This window comes from Oratosquilla oratoria, chromosome 44 (assembly GCF_046742065.1).
Source record: "Oratosquilla oratoria isolate Oo_2021 chromosome 44, ASM4674206v1, whole genome shotgun sequence".
NCBI classification, from domain to species: Eukaryota; Metazoa; Arthropoda; class Malacostraca; order Stomatopoda; family Squillidae; genus Oratosquilla; species Oratosquilla oratoria.
Genome location: NC_134820.1, coordinates 9577754 through 9598269, shown reverse-complemented (window position 1 = coordinate 9598269; position 20516 = coordinate 9577754). Strand labels below are relative to the sequence as shown.

Below are 20516 nucleotides of genomic sequence, written 5' to 3'. Positions count from 1 at the left end.
TGATTGTGTCAACAGAACTGTATGAGGCAGAAACATGGAACATAAGAGAGGAAGAGAGAAGGAGTTTGAATGTGTTTAAGATGAAATGCCTGAGAAGTATGGTAAGAGTAGCAAGGCTGGATAGATTGAGAAATGAGGAGGTGAGGAGGAGAGCTGGGATAGAAAGGGAGTTGGCAGATATGGTTGATGAAAGAGTATTGGGATGGTTTGGATACATGGAAAAATGAGTGAAGAAAGATTAGTAAAAGAGGTGTGGAAGGCAGATGTGGAGGGAGTGAAGATGAGGGGCTGACCAAGGATGAGATGGATGGATGGGGTAAAACAGGCATTGGGAAAGAGGGGAATGTCTGTTGAGGAAGGGTGAAGACAGAAGATAGGAGTGAGTGGTGAATGTTTGTGTATGGATGATGAGATGCATGGAAGGGAGTGGGTGGGGGATGTGGGGAGGGAGTGCAGATTGACCTCTCATTAACGGACTAATAGGAGGGTAACTGTGTCCGTTGATGTGAATAATCCGTTGATTTGGAGTGGTTTTTGGGTAGCATAGTGATTGCACAACACTAAACGACAGCACCAAAAACACCGAAAATACAGTGAAAACACTGCAAACACAGCTAATTAATGTCCGTTAATGAGAGGTCAAACTATATGTTTGAATGATATTTTGGCACAACCCGAAGGGATTTCCCCCTGTCTACTCTTGTTTCTGCAAGAGGGGACGGATAAGAGGGTCGCCAATTAAATGAAGCAGCTTTGCTGTGGATGTGCTGTGTCTTGCTGCATTGCTTCTGACCCAGGGCAGTGGGCAAGATGCAAGGATGACCCGTCATCCAGGAGCCAAGATATGAGGGAGGGAGGGGGGTGAATGGGAGTAGAGTACATGGAGATAGAATGGGTGGGAGTGGATTTTATGCCTTTGTTTTTTTGCTAAATCACTTGTCAGGGGGAAGGTACTGTATAAAAGTCCCAAAAAATCTTTACCTTTTCCTAAAGCTTTCTCATGTTCTGCCTTACCACAAAAATCTGAACTGCACAACCCTACCTGTCCTAAACCCACACTGTTCTTCATCAATTACTCCCTATGTTCCCTTTTTTTTTCTTCTCAATCAAAACCCTCCCGTAAGCCTTCCCAACTATGCTCAACAAACTGATCCCTCTGAAACTGCTACACTTACACTTCTTGCCTTTTCCCTTGTAAAGTGGAACCACTCCTCCAGTTTTCCAGCACTCTACTTTCTTTTAGACAAACATGAAACAACCTCACCAGCCACTCCACCATCACTGTACCTCACTTTTTAACCACTTCCATGCGGTGACGCCTATGTAAGCGGCATGAGGAGCAAGTGGGTACTCGATGATGCCAACGTCGCCATCTTGATTATATTTATTGTAGTCGTACATACGTAATTTTGATTCTCTCTAAACTGGCTTCATAAATTTTCTATGGTTATCAAAATACACGGGTGAAAGAGAATGAACGATTGAGCACTGACTTTATTTTTTATAATGTGATTATTATGATGCAACATCGCACGTTGGGCAGCTAATGCTGCCAGACGTGCAATGTGCCCCGGAGTGAAGAGGTTAAGAAACTCCACTTGCCACTCATCCAACCCAGGTGCCTTACTTGCTATCATCATTCTAATAACTGATTTCACCTCATCTTTCCTTATTTTTCCTCCATGTTCCTCATTCATCACTGTCATTTTCTTAGTGCTTCCCACTGCAACTACCTTTCCCTCTATATCCTCCTTTACAATTAGCAACTCCCTAACATATTCTGCCCATCTTACTCTTACTGCTACCTCTTCTAATATCATCTCTCCATCTGCACCTTTTACCTTTTCTTCTTTACTTGATTTGTCTCCCCTTTCTCTCTTAATTTCCTTCCAATTTTTTTTATTAATATAAAAAAAATTGTCATACTCTTACCCCATTTCACATCTGCTCTCCTTTTTACCTCCTTTATCTTATGCTTTACTTTTCTTATTTTTCTTAGTATCTCTCATATGATTCTCTCATCCTATTTTGCAACCAATCTGTGAATGCTTGTTTCTTCTCTTCTACAACCTTCTTTGCTTCCTCATCCCACTACTCACAACCCTTCCTTCTATTTCCTCCCATCCTCCTTGTTCCACACACCATCTTTGCACACCTTGTGACTCCCTTCTTCCTCTACTCTATCCTTCACTTCCTCGCACTCTTCTTTCAGCTTTTGTACTACTCCTCCTTTTCTTTCTCATTTAGGCAGTTTACTCTAAACACCTCCCTAACTTCTGTCCTTTTCCTTCTCTCTCCATCTATCTTCCATTCTGAACTTACCTTCTACCAAAAAATTATCTGATATTCTCCCACTCTCTCCCCTAAGAACATGTACATCCAAAACTTCCTATTCTTCTCCTGGTTACCACTAAATACTCCATTAAAGCCCTATTTACCACCCTTCCATCCACCACCCTCTCCCATGTGTACTTGTGCTCAACTTTCTTCTGAAACACTGTATTTGCTATCATCAACTCTCTAGACACATCTCTACCATCATCTCTCCACTACAATTTTTTTCCTGGATTTCCACACTTCCCAACCACTCCAATTATTAATTTGTCTCCTACCCTAGCATCAAGATCTCCCAATACCACTTCATTGATATTTCTCCCTAAACCCTCTATGTATTCATTTAAATAATCCAGAAAGCCTCCCTTTTCTCTACACTCTTCTCACTATCAGGTCCATATGCACTTACAAAAACCCACATCTCCCTTCCCAGTTTCACCTTCATCCACATTAACCCTGAAGAAACCTCCTTCCACTCCACCACACACTTACCTATCTCTTCACTTACTAGTATAGCCACCCTTTCTCTCCCTTGTCCTCTCTTCACTCCTGAGACCCTTCCAACTACATTCCCAAACTCAAACTAGCCCCTCCCTTTCAACTTAATTTCACTCGGCACCAACATATCCATCTTTCTTCTCACAAGCATACTACCTATCTCTTCCCTTTTACTCTCATCTGTGCCACATCCATGCACATTAAAAGACCCAAACCTTTGGGTTCTGGTTAGAAAATTCCTCCCAGACCCTCTTATGACTTTGCTTTTTCTTTTTAGGAATGTCCCCTTTGGGTCTACAGAGAGTAGATGTCTATTCCTATTCCTGTCCCGTTTAGTGAAAAAGGAAATGAATGTTCAGAGAATTGGTACAGGAGGGACAGTCGTAGTAAAATAAAGTAGCATAATTTTTCTATGAATAAAGATTTCCTCTATCACAGACAAAATGATGTGTGGCTCTGGTCCATAGGGGCACCCTATACAGACCCTAAAGTATCAGCTGTATGCTACTGAGCAGAATTTAACCCCACAATGACAGGGATTAAGGTAAGCTATTATGGTAAAATTAAGTTAAGTTTTAATTTATATCTTATCAGTTTATTATTGTGTCTATCATTTTTGTCACGATAAACCCTTCATCCACAAAGGGGTAAGATGAGAGGGAAACAAGGGGAAGAAGCCTTTGGTATTTAGATAGATTGTTTTTTAATTAGATTGAACTGATTTAATTGGTTTTATCTAAGTTCACAAAGTACTGTTGTAAAAGTTTTATTAAGCGATAATCTGAGGTCTAGGAATGGATTTATCCATTCTACATTGATTACTGAAGGAATCTTTTTTTTTTTTTTTTTTATGAACATTTTGGGTCACATAATCAATATAGGTCCCATAAAGAGGGCCTTCCCACACCATACAGAAATCACACTGGCACAACTGTGCTCAGGACACCATCCGTTGTTGGGACAGTACCACCACAGTGGGCTTGTCCACAGATTCAGGCTGCCTTGGATGTAACTCTGCCACACAGAGGACACAGAACACCCCCATACTACAGGGCTCCACATCAACAATACCTAAACAACAATACATCTTCACTAAGTGACTCATGGTCCTGACGGTAGGCTGTTGCCAATTTCTTTGAGCTACAGGTCTTCTGCAAGAGAGGCCAAGGGCAACAAATTGATTGACTGATCAGGTCATGAATGGTTTTCAGGAACAAATTAAATTCATGAACCAAGGTTCTACTGTATATTAAATGCACTATGAAGAAAAATAACATCCTGAATCTCTAATAGAAAGTCAAGAAGTGATAACTACCTGTTCCTGAGCTGACACAGAAGATGGCTGCCCTACTCCTGATGCACTGATAATACTATCTTGATTGCCTTCCTCAACAGGGTCATCCTGCAGAAGATTGAAATTTGAAATAGAAACACCTTAAGAGCACCTGATATTGACAAAATAGGCAAAGAAATTGTAATGCATTATGTTAACCTCTTCAATATGATGATGCTTATGTAGGCATTATGAGGTACAAGTGGGTATACAAGAATGCCAGCAACATTGTCTTGATTATATTTATTTTGTAGTTGTAGCTGAATGACCCCCGAATTTTGTGAACTGGTTTGATCACATTTTCTGTGTTTATTATTATTCAAAATGAAAGAGAATGATTAATACAACAGTAAATTTATATCTTATAATATGAATGGTGCGATGCATTGTACATTTGGCATCTGATGCTGTGCATGAGAACTGACTTGTATTGAAGAGGTTAATGAGAAATTCAGATATATTAATATTCTTTTTATATACAGGTTCACCACCAAACTTCTGGAACTCTTTGTTCTGGATTACTTGGTAAGAGTTTCTCTGGACCAATAGAGATCACATAATCATAATTCAATAAAACATCTATGACCTATTGATTAAGTGTTTGTCCATTTTGTTTGAAGATCTATCTCAGCCACTAGTCAATCTTGCCTACTAGCTAGATTAGCTCATCCATGCACATGAGATGGCCGAGACAGATGAAGACAACCATGTAAGTTACAGTTATAAGTCTCACACATGATACAATGCATTGGTATATGATAATTGATGTACAGTGGTACCTCAGAACTCAAAGCACATTCACAGGATGTAGTACTGTATGATATAGCTGTCTTTGTATTTGAGTTCTGAGAAAAGTTTGACTTCTGGGTAAAAGGAAAGAGGTTAGAGGAAATGGATATTTTTAAATATTTTGGGTCAGTAGTGCAGTAGCCTAGTGGATGCTGTCTTGAACTCATGAGCAGATGGTTGTGAGTTCGAGTCCCCAGAACCTGCTCCGAGCTTGTTGCATTGGTTCCCAACAGCCCTGGCCAGAAAGGTAGGTTACCCAATATATATATATATATATATATATATATATATATATATATATATATATATGTATATATATATATATATATATATATATATATACATATATATATTCATAACAGTGGGCAGTAATTCTTCTTTATATATGTTCAGTTAAATTTGACTGCAGCTTGGGTTAGAATTAACATTAAATATGGGGGAGACAAAATCTACCCCAAATTTATTGTAACCTCTCCCAATTACTACTTTAGTTTGTATTCAACTTGTAACAGCTTTGTACCAAACATATCTTGTACTTGAAAATGCTCTATGATCAGCAAAACATTGTACAGTATCATTTTATTCCGCCTCCCCAATGAGCCAAGATATTTGATTAGAAAACTTAAGTCTATCAACAAGAAGTTGATTCTAGCCCAAGCTGTGGTCAAATTTAACTCAATATGTATACAGTCAAACCTCGGTTATCGAACGCTTCTGTTCTCGACCAAATCGGTTTTCGACCAAAAAGTTCGAGAATTGTATGTCTGAGAACTCGACCAAATTTCGGCTCTCGAACAAACCGAAAGAAGCCGAGCGTACCCGAACGCGGCTCACTCGTGAGCCGAGAGAACTCGAATGCTAAGGACGCTTCCTCCGTAGCGCATTTGCGATCAAAGTTCATTCCGAGCAGACGTGTTCGTTCTTATTTACGTAAATCTGACTTTTTTCATCTTTGCATCGTGTATTAGCCCCTAATCATGGGTCCAAAGAAAGCAAGTTCAAGTGGTGAAGAAAAGAGGAAAGTAGTGCGCAAAACTATTGAATTTAAAAAAGAATTAATAGCGAAATATGAATCTGGCGTTTGTGTGTCTGCGTTGGCTAAGGAGTTTGGGATGGCGAAATCGACGATAAGCACCATCCTAAAAAAATAAAGACCACGTTAAAGCAAGTGATGTGGCTAAAGGATCAAGTGTTTTTAGCAAACAAAGGCCACAGGTATTGGAGGAAGTGGAGAAACTTTTGCTGATTTTCGTAAATGAGAAACAGTTAGCAGGTGATACTCTTAGTGAAGATGCAATTTGTGCCAAAGCAAGACAATTGTATGAAGATTTGATAAAAAAATATCCTAGCATTATTCCGGAAGGGTTTGATTTTAAAGCAAGCAGAGGGTGGTTTGAAAAGTTTAAGAAAAGAAGTGGGATACACTTATTTATGGTAAACAGTATACAGTGCAGTTTATGGTGTAAAATAGTAAAAAAAAAAAAATAGAAAAAGTTGTTTTTTAGACTTGGAACGGATTAAAATTATTTACATTGATTATAATGGGAAAACTTTTTTCGGTTTTCGAACAAATCGCTTTTCGAACAGCCTTCTCGAACGGATTATGTTCGAAAACCGAGGTTTGACTGTATATGCGAATAAATCACAAAAATGCGTGATTCACAAAATGTGTAACAAAACCACTTGGAAAATTAAATGAAAGGTGACTGAACGTTTTTGTCTATTTAAGACATTTTCAAAGGTACAGAGTAAGGAAACAGTGAGAATATATATACAAAAGAAGCACACTAGGGGGGAAATTAGGACAGGTCCATTGTGACCTCATTCTCTCAGTACTGCTGGATGTTTGAGCTGGCTACTGTCAACAATTTTGTGTGTTATAAAGTTATCTAATTTATACATTCCCATACTCATATTCATGTTGTTCTCAAATGAAGCTTTTATTTAACATGATTCTATGATATTTCTCTCCTTAATGTCCTTACTTAAGACAATTTCCTTTGTGTTATCCCAAATCAATGCAATGATTAAAATCCCTTAAATGCAAAAACAACCCACTTGAAACTTGCCCTGTTCTGATGTTATATAACATCAGAACAGGGCAAGTTTCAAGCGAGTTGTTTTTGCATTTAAGGGATTTTGATCATTGCATTGATTGGGATAACACAAAGAATGGTGTCTTAAGTAAAGACATTAAGGAGAGGAATATCATAGAACCATGTTATATAAAAGCTTCATTTGAGAACATGAATATGAGTATGGGAATGTATAAATTAGATAACTTTATAACACACAAAATTGTTGACAGTAGCCGGCTCAAACGTCCGGCAGTGCTGAGAGAGTGAGGTCACAATGGACCCGTCCTAATTTCCCCCCTAGTGTGCTTCTTTTGTATATATATTGTCACTGTTTCCTTATTCTGTACCTTTGAAAATGTTTTAAATAGACAAAAACGTTTGGTCACCTTTAATTTTATTTTCCAAGTGGTTTTATTACACATATATTTATATATGTATGTATGTGTATATATATATATATATATATATATACATATATATATATATATATACATATATATATATATATATACATATATATATATATATATATATACACACACACACAGTAGAACCTCACTTAACAAGCATATTTGGTTTCTGAATCTTACTCATAATGCGAAACACTCATTAAGCAAGATAGTTTTTCCCATAGGAATCAATGTAAAATGCAAAATTGTGTCCCATGCTACCCCCAAAAATGGTAATATCTAAAATAGTTTTTAAAATTATTAACACATAAAATAAAAAGGTTTTAATGTACAGTAAATGAACCTGGGAAATAATAATTAGTAAAATAAAATAAAAATACTGTTGCAATTTATGAAAAAAGAAGGTAGCTCCTGGCACAAGGGAGACAGAGATGGGGGAGGATTATTGAGGTGAAGGAGGATAATCTTCCACCAAGGGAGATTCCTCTTCACTTGCTGCTATAATAGTCTCAACTGACTCATTAGCTTTAAATCTTTTAGAAACCTTGGTACAAATGGCATTTCCTTTAGAATCCTTTTTCACTAGAAAGCTCTCTAGTCATTTTTGTCTATGCTCCAAAATTTGGCAAAAATGCAACACAGCATTATTATTAAATAAAATTGTAGTGCACACAGCCACTGCCTTATTAGAGTGATACTTCTCAATGTATGATGAAACCATTTCCCATGCTTTAAGCATCTCCTTTATTGCACTGGAAGGTTGTTGCTTCCCCAACAAAATCTCCTCCACAACTTCTTGTGAAACAGAATGCAACTCCATAAGCTCTTCGGTAGTCAATTTCTATTAAATTCACTTTCCACTTCTTACTCCATTCCCAGACTTTATTCAAGTCTTTCTGTAATGATTCACAAGCTTCCTCTGTACTTACTTTCTATCATATTTTTGCATCATCTGCAAAGAAGTTCATCTAACATTCCACACCTTCATCCATGTCATTTATATATATAGCAAACATAATCGGAGCCAATAACGAACATTGTGGGACTCCATTAATCATTACTTCCCAGGGTGAGTATTTGTCTCTAAGTACTCCCCTCATTTTTCTCCCAGTCAAGAAATCTTCCATCCATTCCAATAATTTTCCTTGAATATCACTTATTTATTCAATTTTTCTTGATAGCTTTTTGTGTGATACTTTGTCAAATGCTTTTTAAAGATTTAGAAAAGCACAATCTGTCCATCTGTCCCTTTCTTGAATTATTTCTATTAGTCTCAAGTAGAAACAAGCCGAGTTAGTAGCACATGATCTTCCTTGTCTAAGTCCAAATTGTGTTGGATTCAGTATACAGTAAAAGCTCTTTTATCCGTTATTCTCGTATCCGGCTCCTTTTTATAACCGGCAAATTATTCACGAGGAAATAACAATTTTGTATAAAAATGTAAAAATTCGAAAAAATAAAATTTTAAATTCCCGCCCACTCACGCCGCCGCCAGAGGTAGCGCGCATCTTTCCCGCCATCTCCCACAAATCCCGCTGCTCCGTCAGGCCCAGTGCCCACTGTAATAAGACGCCCGATGTTAAGCGTGCGACTCTCTCAACACACAAACACATACCGACAGCAAAGGAAGGCAGTGATGGCTGAGTTGAAGGATATGCGTGGTAGTGCTAAGCTTAGCGTCACTGATGAAGCTCTTCAGGAGTGGATGGAGGTCGACAATGACGTATCACCCCCACACTAACTGACGATGAAATCATTCAGGCAGTGATTGAGGAGAAGCATGGTAAGGAAACAGAGGCTGATAGTGAAGAGGAAGATGACCCAGAGCCAAGAGTAACGTGGAAGGATGCCGCTAAAGGATTGGCAACATTTATCAAGTTTGCAGAGCAGTGCACCTACATGGGGACTCACGACGTGATGTCTCTTCACTGTCTTCAAAATGAATTTTTAATGCAGAGACAAACATTCTAAACAAAGAGACATACGTGATTTCATGAAAATAAATAAAGATAAATAAATATGAATATACTGGTAAATAAATAAACAACAAAAGTGATGCCAGTGAATGAATTTTATTTAAGTACTCTATAAATAAAGGCAATAAATGTATTTTTTAAATATTCCTTCTCGTAACCGGGATTCCCCCTTTCCGGCACGTCTTTGGTCCCACTCGTGCCGGTTAAAAGAGCTTATACTGTAGATATTTTTTTCTTCCAAATATTTAATCCAACTACTTTTTATAACTTTTTCTCACATTTTTGCTATTGTGCTTGTAAGGGAGACCAGTCTATAGTTAGTTGGATTTTCCTTGTTTCCTCCTCAATATATTGGTACAATATTTGCATTTTTCCAATCCTGTGGTACCTTTCCTTCTTTCAGTGAGTAATCAATTATCTTATATATTTTACCCATTAGCTCATATATGCATTATTTTTAATATCCAGTTTGCAATTCCATCCGGACCATGTGATTTTCTGACATCAATGTTTTTTATTTGGTCTCTGTGTCACAGTTATTTCTTTCATTGGAGGGATCTTTCTCTCTGTATTTCCTCCCAATTTTGTGTACTTTCACTTGTGAATACAGATTTAAAATGTTTGTTCATAATTTCAGCCATTTCTACACCTACAGTACATATTCATTATTCCCTTGGAACAGTTTAACTATTTCTTGTTTGTCTTTTAGTTTACCCTTCACATAGGCTACCTGTAAAAGAGTTTAGGTTGGTCCTTCCATTTTTTTTTTATTATGTTCTTTTCACATTTTCTCTTTTCATCCCTACATATTTTTACATATTCATTTCTTAGTTTGATATATGTTTGCCACTTACTCATTTTTTAAATGTTTTTTCCATCTTTTCCAAGCTTTGTCTCTTCTATCTTTAGCCTCACTACATTTTTTGTTGTACCAGCACCCTTTCTTGCTTCTGTTTTGGTATGTATTTGTTTATTCCCTAATTATAAATTTCTTTTAATATGTTCCATTTCTCTTCCATCTTTGTTTCTTCATTTAAGTTTTCCCAATTTGCATTTTGAAAAAATCTTCTGAGTTTCTCAAAATCCGTTTTGTTGTACATCTTCCTTTTCTATTTCCTATTTTTTAATTTCTTCTCAAATCAATTTGTTCTTTAAATTCAAACTCTAGTAGTAAGTGGTTACTCTTCCCAATTGGTATTTTGTATTCTATTGGGATCCGGGCCGGAAAGCGACTGTCAAAACAGTGACAGTCATAATAACGGCTTCATAAGGGCGACGTAATCAGGTGAGCGACTTTCAAAACGGCGACTGTCATAATGGCGACCCCATTATAACAGCGACTGTATCAATAGCGACTTTACTATCAACCGGTCAGAATGGTCGTAGACTTATGTTTCAATTGCTTGTGTTTTCGTGTTTGTATTTACGTGTTCAGTTGTGTTTACTTTGTGAGATAGGTTCAGAATGAAATATGCTCAAAAGGTCGCAGACTTATGTTTCTATCGCTCATATTTATTTGTTCGTGTTTACATGTTTGTGTTCACTTTGTGAAATAAGTTCACTGAAGTGAATTTACTGGTTGGTCGGTCGGTCGTCGGTCATATTAATGTTTGGGTTCTTAATTAAAATAATGGAAGGTCGGCAACAACAAAAGGAACCAACAAGAAGACTAATCCTACCAACCAGCAACGTCACCTCCCTCCTCACCCGGACACTTGAGCCGAGCAATATTCAAGTAGTGGGACATTCTAGCAGGACCATCAAGGATCTGACAAAACAGCAGGACAAAAAGGACGCAAGTTGGGGCAAATCCGATTATTCCTCCCTCCGTGGGTTGGTGTTCTTCCCCCACCCCTTACCGGGATCAGGTGATTTCGGCCCAAGGTGATTTCGGCTCGGTGATTTCGGCCCAGGGTTTTTCTGGGCCGAAATCGCCGGTGATTCCGGCCCAGCGAAAATAACCTATGCTTGAAGGCTTGGTGCACTGTATAATTTCAATTTAGATAATTTGTTTCATAAGTTTAATTTCGTTTTCACACAGTACAGTATGTGCAAAAACGGTGCACGAGACAATGTCGAAAGACAGAACGTCGAAACGACAGAATGTCGACTGCGACAAAATGTCGAAACTTCAGATATCGATGTGATTATGTACATAAAAAGACCGAAAAAGCAAACCTGTGTTCACGCTCAACAACTATACTGAAATCTTAATCAACTTTCTTGACTATACATAAAGTGAATATTCAAATTTCAAAATCAATCCTTGAACTAGAGGGGAACAGAAGGGAAGACAGACGACAGCCATTGTTTCCTGTACATATGTGGAGTGTGAAAGCCAGACAAGATGCAGGACTGCCACGAATTAAAAACCAGCTGGAGAGTTGGCATAATGCTTTTCAGGGATCAACGGAAACCCATCATCCTACCATCTTTCGATTCATCGAAGCCTTAAGACGGGAGGAAGCCCTTCAACGGACAAACCGAACCCAGCTCCTACAAGGCAGAGACCTGACTCAGCGAATGAAAAGATACGTGACAATGAACACACGAATCACTGCTGTACAGCAAAATCGAGATCAGTATGATCTGCAATTCCTTCGAGCCCTCGCTCACAATTTAGAAATAAACGTGGCTTGATCACTTGATGACTGATTTTTATTGCAAGGCTTGATGATTTTCTGTTGTTTGGCTTGACTAGCCTTTTTCTTTTTAAATCGTGTGACTTCTATAGTTAGTCCAAATAAAATGTTGTTTTAGATTCCCTTTAGGATTCAATTTTTTATTACTGAGCAGTTTCATGCAGTTGATGCGATGATGTCGCTGTTATGACAATCGCTCTTATAATACAATCGCTATCATGTGGTCGCTGTTGTGATGGTCGCTGTTTTAAAGGAATCGCGATTGTGAGGTCGCTCTATTGACAGTCGCTGTTATTACAGTCGCTATTCGGAACCCGAGCCTATTCTATTCTGTCCACAGTTTCAGGCTCTGACGTAAATATCTAAAAATCTAGTCTCGACGGTTCCTCATTGTTTCTATATCTGGTATTTTCCTTTAGCCATTGAGTCATTGTGTATTCAATGGTCATATCCATATGTATGTTTCCCCAGAGCACTGGCGGATCCTGGGGGGGGGGGGCTGATGGGGCTGAAACCTCCCCCCAAATTTTTGCCTTTAACATCCCATTGTCAGAGAACGATTTGCTCGATTTTTTTCTTTTTTTTAACCGACCCTCCTTTTTATATCTAATGTATTTTGGATCTGACACTGTCCGAAGGCTGAACCAGACCTGTAAGTATTCATATGACAGTGTCATTGTGGTGTTGGAGCGCAATTGGCTTTCATCGGTTTCAGTTAGATAGAGCATTGTATGATGTGTCTATGGAATTCCTGCCGGTTATTGTCTTCTTCCTCGAGGATGAGAGCAATTCGGACATGATTACGGGAATACTACTGATCACAATCAGAGAGCCACATTTTCTGATAGGCCTTGTCGTTGCTGAGTATATCCTAGCTCACACTGTGAAGCCGGGCTGAGCCCTGCAGTCTCCTACGGTCGATCTCGTCTCAGCATATGCTACGATCGGTGAAGTGGTGACGTATCTCAACAAGGCCTGGGAAGAAGCACTGACTAGCTTCCATGATGTCTTCCAGAAGGCAGAGGATCTCCCCCAGGAGATAGGCTCATCACATGAAACCATTCCTGTGCCTTGATTTAGTGGGCATCAAACACAGCGAGCTAATATACCCTTCCAGACAACTGAGGAATATTACCGCTGAGCTGTCTATGTTCCGTTCCTTGACCAGGTGGTTACTGAGTTGCAGAGCCAGATTGGAGATGACACTATTCAAGTCGGGTTCAACATCAGACATCTCAGCGGTGCTGACATCAAGGCCTTGAGCTTCATCAAGGCAGAAGCAGAGCGCTGGTTTTCATTAGCAGCCAAGTTTGACTCTATTGGAGATGCCTTTGTCCACACCCAGACCTGAATGTACCCAAACCTAGCCAAGCTCCTTCAAGTCCTGATCACGCTTCCAGTTTCGAACGCTGAGGTCGAGCGTTCATTTTCAGTCCTGAAGAGACTGAAAACATATTTAAGAAACACCATGGGTCAAAAACGCCTCAAACGGCCTTGCGCTGCTCACAGTGCACAATGAAACTGAAGTTAAAATAGATAGTGTCATCAAGGTGTTTTCTAAAAAAAAAACAGGAGGTTGATGTTTGTGTGAACTATCATCACTAATGTTACAGTATATGAAATGCAGTTAACACTTTCATAACAGTTTTTGTTTATATTTCTTTATTCTATTTTATTTTATTTTGTTTTATTTTTTGCCATACTTGTATTCTACTTTTCAGGAAGAGCCATGTATGTGCATGTGTATAGTTTTTTACTGTTGCAATCTAATTTATTGACCATTTCCTCAATATACCTTTGCAAATAGCTTCAAAATGCTTCTAAAATTGTTCACATTTCAAATCCCACTGCTGATTCAGGTTGCTTTGCTCACTATCGCTCACTTCCCACTCACTCATACATAGTTCAGGCCCCCCCCAAAAAAAAAAAAAAAAAAAATCTGGATCCACCACTGCCCCAGAGGTCTTCTCAACCTTTTACTGTCATTTCTTCCCAACATATTTCTTTTGAGTTAAAGTCCCCCTTCTTTCAGTAAATCAGTTAGTGCATTCTTTGTGTCTTCCAACATTTTGGAATGATCACTCTCTGTCCAAGACTGTGCTTTTGGGGGTACATATATTACTACAAGTTTTCTACTTTTCATGTCACTGTTTTCAACTTTTATCATAATCAATTCCAATTTTTATCCTTCTACTCTCTTAGTCACATTTAAGCCTTTCTTAGTCAAAAACATGACTCCTTCACCCTGTATCTCCTTTCTATTTTTCACCCAATGGTTGTATAGACCTTGTCCTACAGTGTTTGGTGGTAGAGAACTTTTAAATTTTGTCTCCGCAATTCCCATTGTCTGGTGTTTCTACTGCCAGATATTCATTTAATTTGTTTAGTCCTGAAATCATGCCGTCTATGTTGGTATATGTTATTTTTAGTTTTTTCCTTTCTACTCCTTTTTTGTCTATTAAATTTCCTTTTTTTTTTTTTTTTTATAAACCATTTTCTCAGCCTCAGGTCCAGCATTCTCAAAAAAAAAAACTCATTCTTCTCACTCTCCATTCTTTTCTCGTTTACTTCACTTCTAAGTGCCTTTTCTTTCTCTTTTTCCTCATTGCTCATTTCTTTTTTTTTTATCCATACACTTTTGTAATTTTTACTATTTGCCAGCTTTCCTGTTTTTGAAAGTACTTCTGCTATTATTTGAGATCTTAGTTTGATTTCTAGTGGCCTATATTGTTATATTGTTTTTCTTTAGAGTATATGTATATAAATATATGTATATATATATATATATATATATATATATATATATATATATACATATATTATGAATACACATATATTTACCTAGTTGTATTTTGCGGGAAGGGGAGCTATGCTCGTGTTGTCCCGCCATTGTATCTCTCAGTGTCTAGTTTGCTTTTAAACTTGTGAATGGTTTTTGCACTTACTATTTCATTATCCAGTTTGTTCCAAGTGTCTAAAACTCTATGTGGAAAACTGTTTTTCTTCAGTTCTCTTCTATAGCTATGTTTTCTTAATTTCCTACCATGTCCTCTTGTGTTTCTCTTGTCCCAGTTTAGTAATTCTTCTCTATCAAGTATCTCTGTGCCTTTCATGATTCTGTAGATGGTCAGTAGGTCTCCTCTCTCTCTTCTTTGCTCCAGTGTCGGTAGCTCCAGTTTAGCCAATCTCTCCTCGTATGATAGGTTTGCAAGTGCAGGTGCCATTTTTGTAGCTGCTCTTTGGATTCTTTCTATTTTCTTTATGTTCTTTTTGGTACTGGGGGACCACAATGTTGCCGCATACTCTAGTCTAGGCCTTATCAATGTAACCAGGTAAGCAAAAGCCACTTTTATTGATCTAAGCAAGTTGTAAGTCTCCCCGACAATTTTGTTAATCTGTGTATCATAGGACAAGTCGTTTGTGATAATAACTCCCAAGTCTTTTTCGGATCCTACTTTCTTTACTTCCTTGGTTCCAATTGTATATTTTCTTGATATTCTGTTTTTGCTTTTTCCAAACTCCATTATGCTACACTTCTTAGTATTAAAATCCACTTCCCATTTCTGACTCCAGTTCCATACCCTATTCAGATCTTCTTGCAGTGCTTCACAGTCCTTATCAGTTTCTACTTTCCTTAACAGTTTGGCATCATCAGCAAAGAAGCTCATGTAACAGTTCACGCCCTCATCCATATCATTCATATAGATAGCAAACATTATTGGAGCCAGTACAGATCCTTGCGGTACTCCACTGATCACCTCTTTCCAATCTGAGTATTTTTCTCTAAGTACTACTCTCATCTTTCTAAGTCCTCTATCCATTTTAGTAGGTTCCCTCGTATTCCTCCTATGTGTTTCAGTTTTTTTAGTAGTTTTCTGTGTGGTACTTTGTCAAATGCTTTTTGCAAGTCTAGGAATGCACAATCAGCCCATCCGTTTCTTTCTTGCACTATGTCTATTAGTCTTGAGTAGAACCATATCAAGTTTGTGGTGCATGATCTACCTTGTCTGAACCCGAATTGTCTTGGGTTTAATATGTTATCTTCCAGGTGTTTTACCCATCTATTCTTGATGATTTTCTCACAAATTTTGGCTATAGTGCTTGTTAGTGATACTGGTCTATATTTGGTGGGTTCTTCCTTGTTTCCTCCTTTATATATTGGTACAATGTTAGCATTTTTCCAGTCATTAGGTATCTTTCCTTCCTTGAGTGAGCTATTTATTATGATGTGTATTTTGTCTGTTAGCTCTTCTTTGCATTCTTTTAGAATCCAATTTGCAATTCCATCTGGGCCATGTGATTTTCTGACGTCCAATTTTGATAGATGTTCTGATATTTCTTTTTGTGATGCTGTAAATTCACTCATGTGGGGAGAATGTTTGTTATTATCTATGTCCCAATTTTGTATTTTCTGTCTGGTGAAGACATTTAAAGTGGTTGTTCATGATTTCGGCCATCTCTAATTCTTCTGTGTATTCTATATTTCCTTGGCGCAGTTTCACTAGTTCCTGTTTGGTTTTAAGTTTACCATTTACATATCGGTAGAATAGCTTGGGCTGATTTTTGCATTTATCTATAATATCCTTCTCATGGTTCCTTTTCTCCTCTCTTCTCACATTAACATACTCATTTCTATAGTTTATATAAAGGATTACAAAGGATTACAAAGGCGGAGCATGCCGACAGGAGACCTTTTGATCCATATCTAGGTCGGATGAAAAAAAAAAAAAAAAAAAAAAATAATAATAAATTAAAACTGTAATAATGTAAAAATAACAAATAAAATACATAAATAAATGCATAGGTATAGTTGAATAACAAACAAAAAGGTAAATAGTAAATGATTATAAATTGACATATAACTAATAATAAATGAAAATCAAACAGAAAATTATAACAAAACAAAAACAAATAATATAAAATAAATTATAATCATTACAGCATCTTACTTAGGTATTTATCTAAATGATTCTTAAAGCTTCGAACTGAACTACATTGCACTACCTGTGCAGGAAGTTTATTCCATTCATTAACTACACGGTTGGCAAAGTTGTTTCTACCTACTTCCAAATTGAATCTATTTCCGGACAGTTTGAGACCATTGTTTCTTGTCTGATTCTCATTCAATGTGAAAATTTGGTCACTTTCCTTTAAAATCTTAAAGACCTGTATCAAGTCACCTCTGAGTCTACGCTTTTTTAGGGAAAACAGATTCATGTGCTTAAGTCGATTTTCGTATGATTTATTTTTTATATTTGGAATCAGTTTTGTGGCTCGCCGTTGTACTTTTTCCAGTCTGTCAATGTCTTTAATGAGATTCGGTGACCATACGGAAACAGCATATTCCAAATGTGGACGAACTAACGATTTATATAGCTTGTTAATGAGTGATGGACTTTTGAAATCAAAAGATTGCGCAATCAATCCCAGAATCTTATTTGCTTTCTCAGAGGCTGAAATACACTGCTTGGATGATTTGAGGTCGTTACTGATAGTTACGCCGAGATCTTTTTCACTATCCACTTTTGTTAACGAATTTCCAAATAACTTGTAATCGTACTTACTGTTATTTTTACCTATGTGCATTACCTTGCATTTACTTGTGTTAAATTTCATTAGCCACTTTTCAGACCATTGCTGTAATTGATCTAAATCTTCTTGAATATCTAATTGGTTTGAGTGATCATTTGCCACTCCGCACAGTTTTGTATCATCAGCAAATTTGGAAACAGTAGATTTTAGTCCATTGTCTATATCATTTATATATACTATGAATAGAAGTGGCCCAAGAACGGAACCCTGAGGAACTCCACTTGCAACATTTTTCCATCCAGAAGTTTTTCCATTTAAAACAACTCTCTGTTTTCGACCTTTCAACCAATTACTAGTCCAACCTAATAGGCTACCACTTATTCCATGCAAAGCTAATTTAGTAAGTAGTCTTTCGTGTGGGACGGTATCAAAAGCTTTTGCAAAGTCTAGATATATTAAATCTATATTGTTTCTTTTGTCATAATTCGAGATAACTGTGTTGTAGAATTCGAGTAAGTTAGTCACGCAAGAACGTTTCCGTCTGAAACCATGCTGGCTATCATTTATCAAACGGTTACTTTCTAAATGATATTCGATATCATCTCTGATGATAGTTTCCATTATTTTTCCTACGATCGAAGTCAAACTTATAGGCCTATAGTTATTTGGTTTCTTTTTGTCACCTTTTTTGAATATGGGAGTAACGTTAGCTAGCTTCCATTCTCTTGGGACATCTCCGGATATGATGGATTTCTTGAAAATAATTTCTAATGGAACAACAATCTCATTTTTCATTTCCTTTAAGATTCTTGGATGCCATTTGCTTTGTTTTTTGTCTTTTCTCCACCTTTTCCAAGCTTTGTCCCTTCTGTCTTTTGCCTCACTGCATCTTTTGTTGAACCAACATTTAATGTACTCTCTCTCTCGCTTTTGTCTTGGTACATGCCCGTTTACCCCTTCATTGTAATTATCCAACAGTATGTTCCATTTCTCTTCCACTGTTGTCTCTTCCATATAGAATTTTTCCCAGTTTGCATTCTGGAAGAATGTCTTTAGTTTTGCAAAGTCTGTTTTGTTGTACATCAATCTTCCTTTCCTATGCTTTTCGCTCCTCTTCATCTCTATTTCTTCCTTTAGTACAGTTTCGATGAGTACATGGTCACTCTTTTCAATTGGTGTCTTGTAGTGGACTTTGTCCACTATTTCAGGTTCCGTTGTAAATATTAAATCTAGTTTTGATGGCTCTTCATTGTTTCTGTATCTTGTGTTTTCACTGACCCACTGGGTCATTGTGTATTCCATGGTCATGTCTAGCAGTACATTGCCCCACACGTCATCTCCTCGTACTGTCATGTTGTCCCAACAAATTTCTTTGCAATTGAAGTCTCCCATAATTACTAGATTACCCTTACCCATTAGTATCTCATTTAGTGATTTTCTTGTATCTTCTAGCATTTTTGTGTGTTCGTTTTCTCTCCAAGCATTCGTTCTTGGGGGCACATAGGTCACCACAAACTTTCTACTTTTCATATTCTTGCCTTCGACTTTTATCATGATCAGTTCAACATTACCTTTGCCCTCTGCAATTTTTGTCACATTTAGGTCTTTCTTGGCCAAGAACATGATTCCCCCTCCCTGCTTTTTGTCCCTGTTTCTTATCCAGTAGTTGTATAGCCCTTGTCCACTATCAATAGATGGTATTTCTCCTCTTAGTTTAGTCTCTACAATTCCCATTATGTCTGGTTTTTCTTCTAACAGATAATCATTGAGTTCGTTCAGACCTGAAATTAATCCGTCAATGTTAGTATAGGCAACTTTTAATTTTCTTCCTTCTCCATTATCTTTTCTGTCCTTGGTTTTTTTGTTTTGATGTGCCACTGTTTCAATCTCATGTCGATTACTCTCCAATGGAATTCTTTGCATTCTGTCTCCGTTCTCAACAAGTTTTTTTCCTTTGCTTCTTTTCTTAGTGACTTTTCTTTTTCTAATTCCTCAGTACTCATTTCTCTTTTTATCCATATCTTATTGTACTTTTCACTCTTTGCCAAATTGCCTACTTTTTCAAAGATGTCTTCTACTACCATCTGTGACCTTAATTATATCTTTAGAGGTCGATTTCTATCTTTAGAGTAGCGACCGATTCTGTGTGTCTCTTCTAAGTCTATGCTTGAATATCTTTCCCCCCTGAATTTCATTTAGTATTCCTACTGCTGTCTCTTTTTCTTCTTTTTCACTCATGTACCTCGCCAATCTCTGTTTTTCTTTTAGTCCATAGACCACAATACATTTTTTCCTATCTACTGTATCCCTGACCCAGTTTGCTTTTTCATTAATCACTTGGATAATTGTGTCTTTTGCATTATCCTGCATTTGCTGTTTGACTATTTCTTTAAAAGCAGTTTCCTTGTTTTTGATGTTTTCCTTCCACTTCTTAATTTTCTGAATACTTTCTTCACCTAGATTCTCTTCGATCTTTTGTGACAACTCATGTAATCTGTTGTTCACCTCTATCTTTAAATTGTCGCTGCTGTTATTTTCATTAGTTTTCTTCTTTTCGTTATCATTCTTCAGCTCATTTATATCCCTTTTCATTTCTTTGATCTCGTTTGTGTGTGTGTGTGTATTTACCTAGTTGTATTTTACGGGAAGGGGAGCTATGCTCGTGGGGTCCCATCTTCATATCTCATTTTATCTAAACTATTTTTAAATTCATGTATTGTTTTTGCACACACCACTTTCTCATCTAACTTGTTCCATCTGTCTATTACTCTGTGAGGAAAGCTGTTCTTTTTCAAATCTCTTCTATAGCTGTCTTTTTTTATTTTCTTTCCGTGTCCTCTTGTATTTCTGTCATCCCATTTTATCAGATTCTATCAGTAATTTCCATGCCTTTCATGATTCTGTAAATAGCTATCAAATCTCCT

General features: G+C 37.3%; 1 protein-coding gene across 9 annotated transcripts in view; it reads right to left on the bottom strand.

Moving 5' to 3' along the window:
- Positions 1–20516, bottom strand: part of LOC143022159 (uncharacterized) — a 242939-nt gene that overhangs the window by 45188 nt on the left and 177235 nt on the right. For 8 of the 9 annotated variants that reach the window (XM_076180229.1, XM_076180227.1, XM_076180233.1 and 5 more), the window contains one exon: positions 4148–4234. The exons of the other annotated variant lie outside the window; for it this stretch is intronic. In XM_076180229.1, coding sequence (XP_076036344.1) covers positions 4148–4234 — 87 coding nt within the window. The remainder of the gene's footprint in view (positions 1–4147; positions 4235–20516) is intronic. 9 annotated transcript variants of the gene reach the window in all.